Raw genomic sequence first — 12,442 nt, 5'->3', positions numbered from 1 at the left:
TTCATGATCCAATCACCTCTTAAAGGCCCCACCTCTCAGTACCATCACATTGGGGATTAAGTGTCAACATGAACTTTGGAGGGAACCATATTCAAACCATAGCACTCATTAAGTCTGTTTTGAAGGAATGGGTGATATGATTTTATTCCGTATGCAAACTGTTTTTCCACTGGAGAGTCCAGGATGAATCTTCACTTTTCTAGGGTAAGTGGCTCTTCGTAGTCATTTCTTGAACCAATATTCTCAAACTTTATGATCTTTTTACTCCTTTATTAGGACCAGAAATTCTCACTCTCTAAAGCTGTGCCTCATTCTTTTTCACATTATGACCCAACTGGTGCATGATACTATTTGTTGTATAACACAGCATTGTAAATGGACAGAGCCTGCTTGCTGCAGAGGTAACACTTGGGAAGTCTAGTGCCCCAAGTTTTACCTGCTCATCTCTGGGCCAAGGGCATAATATTTCTGCATAGCTAAAAGCCCAATGGCCACACTAGTCCAGAAGCTCTCCTCTGCAGAGAGTTGAAAGTTCATCTGCTTCTCAGTGAAGAATATCATGAGTTCCTTACCTGGAGGAGCACAGGCCGGGCTCTAGTTCCTGTCCTCCCTGTCATTCCTGACTCTCTGTAACCTTGATGGACCCCTGTAACTGTCTGATTCTAGGCTTCCTCTTCTGCGCAAGAGTGATGCTGCCTCATGAGCTTGTGGGGACCCTCACATGCTGAACTTTTTACATAAAAAAAAAAATCACATGATTATATGAGTATATTCTTTTTTTTTTTTTTTTTTTTTTTTTTTTGAGAGGGAGTCTCGCGCTGTCGCCCAGGCTGGAGTGCAGTGGCCGGATCTCAGCTCACGGCAAGCTCCGCCTCCCGGGTTCTCGCCATTCTCCTGCCTCAGCCTCCCGAGTAGCTGGGACTACAGGCGCCCGCCACCTCGCCCGGCTAGTTTTTTGTATTTTTTAGTAGAGACGGGGTTTCACTGTGTTAGCCAGGATGGTCTCGATCTCCTGACCTCGTGATCCGCCCACCTCGGCCTCCCAAAGTGCTGGGATTACAGGCTTGAGCCACCGCGCCCGGCTATATGAGTATATTCTTAATGCAAAAAACCAAAACACGGAAAAGCAAAAGTCCAAGTTTCTGTTCTCCAAACTTCCTTACCACCCCCTGCCCCAGCCCCTACCTGCCTAATTCCTTCCCTTCCCTTTCTGGGTATCCATATAGACAGTTTCCTTCGCATTTACTTACAGACATAGACTTATATAACAAATAGTTTTGTTTTTGGTGTTTCCCTCTAACATTTTGTCCAGAAAAACAGAAAAGTAGGATTACAGAATGAGCATCCTTATAACCACCTAGGTTTTAGAGTAAACACTTTGCTGTACTGCTTTATCACACACCTCCTCATTTACTCACGCTTCCTTTCCTCCATCCGTCCTCTTACACTTTCACTTCGGCATACAGTGAGTTGCACCAATCTAGAGTCAACATTGTGTATGGGTTTTTTGGTTTTCTTTTTGTTGTTTGAGATAGGGTCTTGCTCTGTCTCCCAGGCTGGAGTGCAGTGACATGCATGATCTTGGCTCACTGCAACCCCTGCCTTCAGGGCTCAAGTTATCCTCCTGCTTCAGCCTTCTTTTTTTTTTTTTTTTTTTTTTTTTTTTGAGACGGAGTCTCACTCTGTCGCCCAGGCTGGAGTGCAGTGGCCAGATCTCGGCTCACTGCAAGCTCCGCCTCCTGGGTTCACTCCATTCTCCTGCCTCAGCCTCCCGAGTAGCTGGGACTACAGGCACCCGCCACCTCGCCTGGCTAGTTTTTTGTATTTTTTTAGTAGAGAAGGGGTTTCACCGGGTTAGCCAGGATGGTCTCGATCTCCTGACCTTGTGATCCGCCCATCTCGGCCTCCCAAAGTGCTGGGATTACAGGCTTGAGCCACTGAGCCCGGCCCTGCTTCAGCCTTCTAAGTAGCTAGGACTACAGGCGCACACCACCACGCTCAGCTAATTTTTGTATTTTTTGTGGAGATGGGGTTTTGCCATGTTGCGCAGGCTGGTCTTGAACTCCTGAACTCAAATCTGTCTGCCCACCCAGGCCTCCCACAGTGCTTCGATTACAGGTGTGAGCCATTGGACCCAGCCTATTTCTTTACTTTAAAACGTCAGAAGATAACTTATCTCAAATAAAAAATTACCAAAATTAAGAATTTCTAATTGGCTGTTTCTTTTTGTTTTTAATTTGTGGTAAGAATATTTAACATGGGATCTACCCGCTTCACAAATTAAGTGTACAATGCAGTATTATGAACTCTAGGCACGATGTTGTGCAGCAGATGTCTAGAACACAGTCATCTTGCACAGCTGAAACTTTCAACCCATTGACGAGCAACTCCCCACTTCCCTCAGCCCCTGGAAACCACCATTGTACTCTCTGCTTCTGTGAGTTTGACTATTTTAATTAATTAATTTTTTTAGACAGAGTCTCACTTCGTCACCCAGGCTGAAATGCAATGGCGTGATCTCGGCTCACTGCAACCTCCGCCTCCCGGTTCAAGCGATTCTCCTGCCTCAGCCTCCAGAGTAGCTGGGATTACAGGTGCCTGCCGCCATGCCCGGCTAATTTTTACAATATTTTTAGTAGACACAGGGTTTCACCATGTTGGCCAGGCTGGTTTTGAACTTCTGACATCAAGTGATCTGCCCGCCTCGGCCTCCCAAAGTGCTGGGGTTACAGGCGTGAGCCACCACACCCAACTGGTTTCTTTTTTTCCTTTTTTTTTTTTTGTGAGGGAGTCTCACTTTGTCCCCCAGGCTGGACTGCAGTGGCATTATTTCGGCTCACTGCAAACTCCGCCTCCCAGGTTCAAGCGATTCTCCTGCCTCGCCTCCTGAATAGCTGAGATTACAGGCATCTGCCACCATGCCCAGCTAATTTTTGTATTTTTAGTAGTGAGAGACTGAGTTTCACTGTGTTGGCCAGGCTGATCTCAAACTTCTGACCTTGAGTGATCCGCCCACCTCTGCCTCCCAAAGTGCTGGGATTAGAGGCATGAGCCATTGTGCCCAGCCGGCGGTTTCTTTCTGGGTAGATGGTGATATCATCTTAAAATTATGACAGTTTTTTCTCATCTTCCAATCCTTACATGTTTTCTTTCTTTTCCTTTCCCTGGGGCATTGACCAGGACAATGCAGTTCTATGTTAAACCATAGGAGATTACTGAGTATTTTTGTGTTAATTAATCCTGACCTTAAAGGATTGATTAATTAAGGATCTTTGCAATTTTCTTTATCAAGTGAAATTTTGATGTAAGGTTTTGGTATGTGAAATTTACTAGTTGAAAAAGTTTCTTCCAGTCTTAATTAGCTAAGAGGGAAAAAATCATAAGTAGGCTTTGAATCTTATCAAATTTCTGAATAGACTGAGATAATTATATGATTTTTTTTTTCTTTTTAATGTGGTAGCTGATGTTAATAGGTTTTTCAATGTTGAAAAATTCTTCACAAGATTTTGGGAGTCTGAAGCAGGAGGATCACTTGAGCTCAGGAGTTCAGTATCAGCCTGGGCAACATAGTGAGACCTCATCCCTATTGAAAAAAAGAAAAAATATATGTGTATATATACATATACACATACAAATATATACATATATAGATACAAATATACACATGTATATATATACACATAAAAAAAAATTGTTACATTCCTAAGCTAAGTTTTACTTGATTTTATATACAGTTGGCCCCTTGTATCCTGGGGCTTTACATCTGTGGTTTCAACCAACCGTGGATCAAAAATATTTGAAAAACAAAAGTGATAACAAATAACAAGAAAAAATAATACAAATAAAAAATCAATACAACAACTTTTTTTTTGAAACAGTCTTGCTTTGTTGCCTAGGTTTGAGTGCAGTGGCACCATGATAGCTCACTGCAGCCACGACCTCCTGAGCTCAAGTGATCCTCCCACTTCAGACTCCTGAGTAACTGGGACCAGAACGCCTGGGCTCAAGTAATCCTCCTGCCTCAGCCTCCCAAAGTGTTGGGATTATAGGAGTGAGTCACCGTGCTCGGCCCCAACAACTATGTACACAGCATTTACATTGTAATCCCAGCACTTTGGGAGGCCGAGACGGGCGGATCATGAGGTCAGGAGATCGAGACCATCCTGGCTAACACGGTGAAACCCCGTCTCTACTAAAAATACAAAACACTAGCCGGGTGTAGTGGCAGGCGCCTGTAGTCCCAGCTACTTGGGAGGCTGAGGCAGGAGAATGGCGAGAACCCGGGAGGCGGAGCTTGCAGTGAGCCGAGATCGTGCCACCGCACTCCAGCCTGGGCAACTGAGCAAGACTCCGTCTCAAAAAAAAAAAAAGAAAATAAGGCTGTGCCAGGCACAGTAGATGAGCAATGAGAAGATGCTAATGTCTTTTCCAGAAGCATGAGTGATCCAGCTCTTTGGTTCTGAGCATTTCTGTGCTTTAGTGTTTCTCTCCCTCATTCACAGTAAAGACATCTGCAGCTCTTCCCTCTTCCTGAGGTCAGAAACTGGAACGGCCACCACCTGCTCCCTGATGTTTTCATGATCTCTGCCATTTGTTACAATGACCACTTAGCCAGACATCTCAGTGCAGGGATCCCCATTAAACTGCAGAAGCAAGACCAGATGGGACTCAATTTTTTTTTTTTCCTGAGACAGTCTCGCCCTGTTGCCCCAGCTAGAGTGCAGTGGAGCCATCTCGGCTCCCTGTTCAAGCAATTTTCCTGTTTCAGCCTCCTGAGTAGCTGGGACTACAGGCGGGAGACACCACGCCCAGCTATTTTTTGTGTTTTTAGTAGAAATGGGGTTTCACCATGTCGACCAGGCTAGTCTCAAACTCCTGACCTCGTGATCTCAAGTGAAGTGAGGCCTGCCTCGGCCTCCCGAAGTGCTGGGATCACAGGCGGGAGCCACTGCATCCCACTGGGACTCAATTTTTAACACATACTTTTAACACTAACTTTTGTGCTATAAAATTATTAATTCTGTAAAAAAAAACCCTAACTCTGTGTACTTTAATAAGTAAAACTAAGTTGGTTATAATGTGACAAAAATACAAGCAATAATAATAGAAAAATTATCCAATAGGAACCATGCAAAGAATTTTATATTATAACTCATGTCCCCTTTCCCTACAATGTTATTAACTTCTATCCCCATTTGCCACATCAAGGAAATTAAGTTTGGAGACACTGAGTGACTTACTTAAGTCACAGATCTGGTAGGTGGAGAGAGTTTCTCTCACTCCAGAGACCACAATCTACAGAATAAACTTGTACATTCTTGTACAAATATTTGTTACCATTGTTAACCATTTGTTTAACCAAGTTTAACCATTTGTTAAACTTGTACAAATATTTGTTACCATTGAAATAGGTAGGCAAACTGTTACTAGCATCAAATTATGGCAGGAATAAGAAGAAAGGGTGGTGGGCTGGTCTTGCTTCTGCAGGAAGAGGGAAGAGCTGCAGATGTCTTTACTGTGAATGAGGGAGAGAAACACTAAAGCACAGAAATGCTCAGAACCAAAGAGCTGGATCACTCACGCTTCTGGAAAAGACATTAGCATCTTCTCATTGCTCATCTACTGTGCCTGGCACAGCCTTATTTTCTTTTTTTTTTTGAGACGGAGTCTTGCTCAGTTGCCCAGGCTGGAGTGCAGTGGCCGGATCTCGGCTCACTGCAAGCTCCGCCTCCCGGGTTCTCGCCTCAGCCTCCCAAGTAGCTGGGACTACAGGCGCCTGCCACTACACCCGGCTAGTGTTTTGTATTTTTAGTAGAGACGGGGTTTCACCGTGTTAGCCAGGATGTTCTGGATCTCCTGACCTCGTGATCTGCCCGTCTCGGCCTCCCAAAGTGCTGGGATTACAGGCGTGAGCCACCGTGCCCGGCCGGCACAGCCTTATTTTCCAGCTTTCTGAATGTGAGTTCCATCCATATCCTTTGCATAGCTGTGGTACTGGGCTGTGGAGAGCTTGGGATGCATGTCCATGAGGAAATGGGCTGTTCTGGTTATTATAAAATGGCCAAGGGAGGGCACCATGGCACATCTCTGAGTAACCTAGGACACTCCTGTTTGGGGAATGCAAACCATCCATATGGCAGGCGCAAATTATAAAGATTGATCCTGTTACAAGAATGGTTTCAAATCTGACCAACCTCATGGCATACATTGGGGAAGCAATTGTGAAACCCCTTAATTGTCTGAATCTGGACATGCTGTACTGTGCCAATGGTTTGAGTGTGACAGAAATTGTAGCTGTGTCTACTCGGAAAGACTGGGGAAATTTCTTCCTGTGGAGTTCTTTATAAAGCAAAAGTGCATGAAACTGTCAGTAATATTGTAGTCTATAAAGGGAAATTACTCTTAGAGGCTAATATTGCACGATGACTACTTTTTTTTTGCCTATTTGGAAAAGATCTTTATCTCTTGGAGTATTAAGAAGTCAACATATAATTGCCACCCTATACACTGTGTTCTGGAATGCCTAATTTATTGAAGTGTGAAACCTGTTTTAAATAAAAATCTGTTTCAAAACCAAGGCCAGACATGGTGGCTCATGCCTATAATCCCACACTCTGAGGTGGAAGGATCACTTGAGGCCAGGAGTTCAAGACTAACCTGGGCAACACAATCTCCACCAAAAAAAAAATTTAGCAATTAGCCAGACCTGGTGGCACATACCTGTTGGTCCCAGCTACTTGGGAGACTGAGGCAGGAAGATCGTTTGAGCCCAAGAGGTCAAGGCTACAATGAGCTGTGACGCACCACTGCACTCCAGCCTGGGTGTGAGGCCCTGTTTCCAAAAAAAAAGAAGTCTGGAAACATTGACAGTATTTTTGTAATAGATTGAACCCACTTGTTTAGTTCTTCTGGGGTAAAGGCATAAGTTTACACCCTGGAAGTTGGACACATAAATTATCTGCAGCAATATATGGTGGACGCAGGTGCAGCGAATGATGGGAACGTTGCTTTAATGCACACTGTGCATTGCAGTTTTGCACAACCTAGTGAGGGACAGCCCATTAAACATGTCATAACAATAAACTATTATGGACAGTTGTCTGTTTTCAGACATTGTGGCTACCCCAAACAACTTTAAGTCAAAAGACATGATCATTTAGTTTAACCCTGTTTTAAAAGTCAGTTTAAAAAGGGTACACTACTCTGTAATGCATTTTCTGTATGGAAATCTTTCCTAGTTGGTCCATTGTTCGATGATTAAACATCTGTTGCACTGTAAAAAGAATACAAGCCAATAGTGTACTAGAGGATACTCACTATTTCATCATTTTGTGATTCAATGACATTAAAGGGAGTAAAGTAGAAAATATAATAGGTATAAGTGTGTAATTATAAGGAAGAGGAGGGAAGTTCTTCTTGGAACAAATTGGCTTCAAGGGCCCTCGTGTTGACTTTGCTCCTTTTGAAGAAAGGAGTGTGATGCTTTCACCCTGAGGGATAATCTGAGAGACTTCACCAGTGACACATGCTTAACAGATGATATTAAAGCGGACTTTAACAAGCCAAAGACAATGTGTTACTTATGAGCAGCAAGAAATATACAGTCTCACCAAAGTGCACCCTTCAGAAAGTGCTGGGCATATAAGTAGTGAGGCCTTTCATTATTCTAATACACATGTTGACTAAATGGACACTTTCTTCAATTCAGATATTAAGACGCCTCTTCCCAGTAGTTTGAATGGGCTGTGTATCTATGTCAAGCGTACATTCAGTGAGAAATTTACTAAGATTCCAAATATCTGAAGTATCACATCCTTTAACCCTTTACTGAATATAAAATGAAGCCTGACCTCCAAGAGTCTTGGAAAATGTGCATTTCTTAGGATTATTTAAAAAATGAATCCTTTGGCCGGGCATGGTGGCTCACGCCTGTAATCCCAGCACTTTGGGAGGCCGAGGCAGGCGGATCACAAGGTCAGTAATCCCAGGTACTTGGGAGGCTGAGGCAGGAGAATCGCTTGAACCCGGGAGGCAGAGTTTGCAGTGAGCCGAGATCGTGCCACTGCACTCCAGTTTGGGTGACAGAGTGAGACTCTGTCTCCAAAAAAAAATAATAATCCTTCTAGGTGGTTCATCAGCTTAAGCCATGTTGGCTGAACATGAAGACTTTGTCAAATCTTGGAAACATGGATAATATCATTTGAAGGTATTACATTTTAAGGAACAAAATAATACTAAAATTAGGATTATTTTGCTATAGGATAAAATAGAAATACTGCCATACATTTGACTCATTTATATGACTGAAAATCATATATTTTCAGATTGTTGCTTCATTTTAAAAACCAGACCTCACAAATCTGACACAAGTTATGTGCAAAATAATGTGCCAGTTACATAGCCCCTGGAGGCCAGTGTGAGTCCACATGCCTCTGGTGGTTTATTTCTAGAGTCCATTTGCTATGGGTCTTTATCATGTTTCCAAAATAAGGAAGTCACCCGTCTCTAGTTCAGGCCTTGTTGCCAATGAAATTTTAAAATACGATACTGATAGCATTTGACTAGACAATAACTAAAATTGGACAAAGGAGATATTTTACTCTCATTGGAGGTTGGCAGCATTTTATTCAGGTTTAAAATTTATGATTCAGCCAGGTGCGGTGGCTCAGGCCTATAATCCCAGCACTTTTGAGAGGCTGAGGCAGGCGGATATCTTAAGGTCAGGAGTTCAAGACAAGCCTACCAACATGGTGAAACCCTCTCTCGACTAAAATTATAAAAATTAGCTGGGTGTGGTGGCACGTGCCTGTAATCCCAGCTACTTGGGAAGCTGAGGCAGGAGAATGACTTGAATCTGAGAGGTGGAAGTGAGCCGAGATGGTGCCACTGCACTCCAGCCTGAGCAACAGAGTGAGATTCCATTAAAAAAAAAAAATGATTCTCTGAACTGTGGGTCAGGGAACCGTAGAGAACAGAAGTTTGCAGGTCTACACATGGAATCTGCAGTTCTGTTAGGAGAGAATGGCAGTGCAAAAGAGCAACAATTCCTGAGCATCTTCCCTGCAACGTTGACAATGACCCAAAGTTTCTGGGTTGTCCGGTGAGGGGCACAGCTGATGTTATCCCTCCTGTGCTGGCAGTTTTCTAAGTGAGTTCAGACCTTCTAGGAAGGAAGAATAGACATGAGGTCTCTGTGGGAGATCTTTGCAGTGGGAGGTCTCTGTGCAGCACTGTGGAAAAGGTCTCTGTGGGGGCCAAGCCTCCCAAGGAGATTTACAGGCTCCATCTCCGCCTCTCCCAATCCATTAGAACACGCGTTTCCAGCATCTGTGGGGTGCCCAGATGAGGGGATGCGCCTCCAAGTTGTCCTCAAGAGATTCCCAATTGTTTGTGGATGTTGGATGTGCTGTGTCCATGGATTTTGGTGTCTTGTGCATCCAGCAGCATTGGCACATCCAAGCTGAGGAAAGTGGGACCCCTGCCTCCAGCTGCCTGCATGTGGGGTCTCCCTAGAAGGAAGCGTTCAGTGGCTGGGTGGGAAGATTAGGGTGCTCTAATGGGTACTGTGTGGAGGTGCAGAGGCACCAGGCTCTAGCACCCTCCTGCCTCCCGGAGAGGCCCAGGTCAGGATCACTGCAGCGACCAATGCCTTGGATCACTCGAGGGCTAGAAGGCACCCACCAACTGTGTAGACAGGAGCACTCAGGGGTGTTGCACATTGGGCATATTGTCACATCAGTTTTGGAATCAGCCTGCATAGAGTCAGTCCAGGACACCCAGCCAGGATTCCGTCGTCGGGGAGGGGAATGCCCACGTGGCTTGTATGAAGGACACTCCAGGGGACACAAAGGCTGTGGTCGCTGGGAGGAGCTCAGGGATGACAGAGACCCCAAGGATTCTACGGAGGTGGTCGGGTTTGGTGATAGGGTGCTGGCAGATGGCCGGTGTGAAGGGTGCTTTCGGGGATGCAAAGGCTCTGGTGGCTTGGAGGAGCTCAGGGATGACAGAGACTCAAAGGATCCTATGGAGGTCTTTGGGACTGATGAGGGCATGGAGGCCAGAGGAGCCGGGGGAGCCCTTGGGGACACATGGAAGCTGGTGGGAGAAGCTTTCCCACGCCCCCCACATGGCCGGTGGTTCCTAGCAGGTGCTTGTTTGTACGCTGGCCCCAGGTGGTCTTGGCATGGAAGGTGATGGGAGCTGCCCTCCCTAGGGAGCTCCTTCAGGCACCTGTAGGAGACAGGAGCACAGACTGCAGCTGGGAGCACTGGATACCTGTGGTCCAGGCCCCTCCAGGGCTCCCCATGCTGATTTCACAAAGCTCTGCCTACCCCTGCCCCAGGGCTTTAGTGACATCATGGCTGTGATCTCCCCTCCCAGATCAGCCCCAGGCCCTGGGGCAGCATCCTAGGCCCTGGTAGGAAGAAGGACATGGGAGAGAAGGGGAAAGAGCCTCACTTTTTCAGCAGGAAAGCGTAGACCTCAAGGTTCTCCACTTCTTTCAAGAGAATTCTGTAATCTGGAAAGCAGGAGATGGGTTATGGTGGTGAGGGAGGGAACTGGGATTTATAGGAGGCTGAGTCCGTGTACCCTTAGGAGAGACGCCAGGATCGGGGATTAGAATCTGGAGTCCCAGCATCCGGGTCCAAGGCCACATGGCCCCAAGAGTGATAGCCAGGTGCCCGGGGGCAGCACTTTGTCATTTACAAAGTACTTCCTGAGTCTCAAAGAGGACTCAGCCATGTTAAACAGCTGCCACATGGACCTGGAGCCCCTCCTGCAGGTCCACGCAGTCACTGGTCCCCTCCCCAACATAGTCCCCTCCTGGACAACACCCACTCCCGGGACCCCATGACTTCATCCCGGCAGGGAATCGGAGATGGATCCCGGGTTCCAATTGCCCTAGCAGGAGCTTCCCCATCAGGCCTCTGCAAATGACTTTCTAGGAGACTTGGTGCTTGTTCCTAGGAACAGGTGAAGCTGTGATCTCTGGGGCTTCGGGGACCCTCAGAGCCTTACCTTTCGAAGTGATATACCTATTTCTGATCCTTATCCATTCCCCCACTTCAGCTTGATCCTGAGAGACAAGAAAGAGTGAGGGTGCAGGCTGGCTCTCAGTCTCCTGTCCCCACAGCTGCGGACCCACAGTGCTCGTGAATGACACACTTTCTCCACTCAGCTCACGGAGCCCTGTGTGCTTCTCTTTCCTTTCACTCGTTTCTAAAGTGCATAATAACCTTTTCTGGTTTCCTTCTTTGAAAAGCACGGAGGGGTTTTCTATGTGAGGCCCACCCTGAGCGTCCTCAGTCCCTGTTCCGCTGCTTGTAAAACACACACACTTGGGTCTGCAGGCGCCTCTGAGCTGGCAGGGAGGATTCTACTTCCGAGGAGGCCAGAGGCGACTCCAGTCTCAGGTAGGGGCTCTCAGGGGCTCAGCACAGCCCCAGAGCACCGCACACGGAGGCTGGGACCCGAGGCACCTGCCCGGGAAGGCGGCTGATGAGCCCGGGCTCAGGGCCTGTCCTCCCACAACGACCTCACCCTTCTCATGACCGGATCCTCGCCGCTGAGTCCCGGGGTTTGTTTTTGCTGTGATGCCTCCCGTGCACCCCCACAGATGGTCTGGGAGCTGGGGATGGAAATCCTATGCCCACTCCAACCCCTGCCTGCCCTGCCATCCCTAGAGGGATGATGAGATTTCCCATCACAGGAGCGCCTCTGGTTGATTTGGAAAAGTGGAAAAGAGAGCAGGAAAAACAATCATTCTCTGCTGGGTGTGGGCTGAGGGCTCCTTACATTCTTGCTGTTCTCCTCTCCGGGAGGCACTGAGGATGGCTCCCTGGGGGTAAAGTAGGGGCGTAAGATGATCAGGAACGTCAGGCTAAACGCAACGAAGAGGATGAAATGGATGATCTTAGGAATGGGGCTCCAGCACAGCTCTGTGTCAAGAAAACTGTTCAGAGGAAAGAGAATATCCATGTCAACTGCACTGCTGCCCTCAGTCTACTGAGCCCTGGACGTCCCCTCTGGGACTATTTATTGGAGCCCAGGCCCACATCACAGAGCTGGGGCCTCCCCCTCACAAAGGGCTCCTAAGGGTAGGGTGGGCAGTGGGAGGAGGAGACTGACCTCCAGCCCCACCCACCACTACCCACCCCTGCAGTTCCCTTCACCCTCCTGGTCTTCTACATCCCTCCTTCCCACTCCACCTGCTCAACCTGTCAGAGACAGACCTGGTCTGTTTTCCATCCTGTCACCCTGGCACACAGATGGTACCTGGTTCCTTGGAGATCTGCTCGGGCTCCCTCAATTTCACAGTTTTTGAGGATCTGGATTTTTCCCTGAAATTCCTGTTATTTCCAGGGATTATTGCTCTAGGGTCTCCTCTACCTGCTCACTGCAACCTCTGCCTCCCAGGTTCAAGCAATTCTCTACCTCAGCC

General features: G+C 46.9%; 1 protein-coding gene across 1 annotated transcript; it reads right to left on the bottom strand.

Moving 5' to 3' along the window:
* Nucleotides 1-9,369: 9,369 nt before the first annotated feature.
* On the bottom strand, nucleotides 9,370-12,249 carry LOC140712467 (putative protein SPATA31J1). The gene is given in 6 exon segments (XM_073019529.1): nucleotides 9,370-9,460; nucleotides 9,889-10,230; nucleotides 10,459-10,519; nucleotides 11,020-11,077; nucleotides 11,797-12,032; nucleotides 12,234-12,249. Coding segments are annotated over 6 exon segments (804 nt in total).
* Nucleotides 12,250-12,442: the final 193 nt, after the last annotated feature.

This window comes from Chlorocebus sabaeus, chromosome 9 (genome assembly GCF_047675955.1).
Source record: "Chlorocebus sabaeus isolate Y175 chromosome 9, mChlSab1.0.hap1, whole genome shotgun sequence".
NCBI classification, from domain to species: Eukaryota; Metazoa; Chordata; class Mammalia; order Primates; family Cercopithecidae; genus Chlorocebus; species Chlorocebus sabaeus.
Note: the sequence above shows the minus strand (reverse complement) of the source record. Positions and strands in the feature narration are given on the sequence as shown.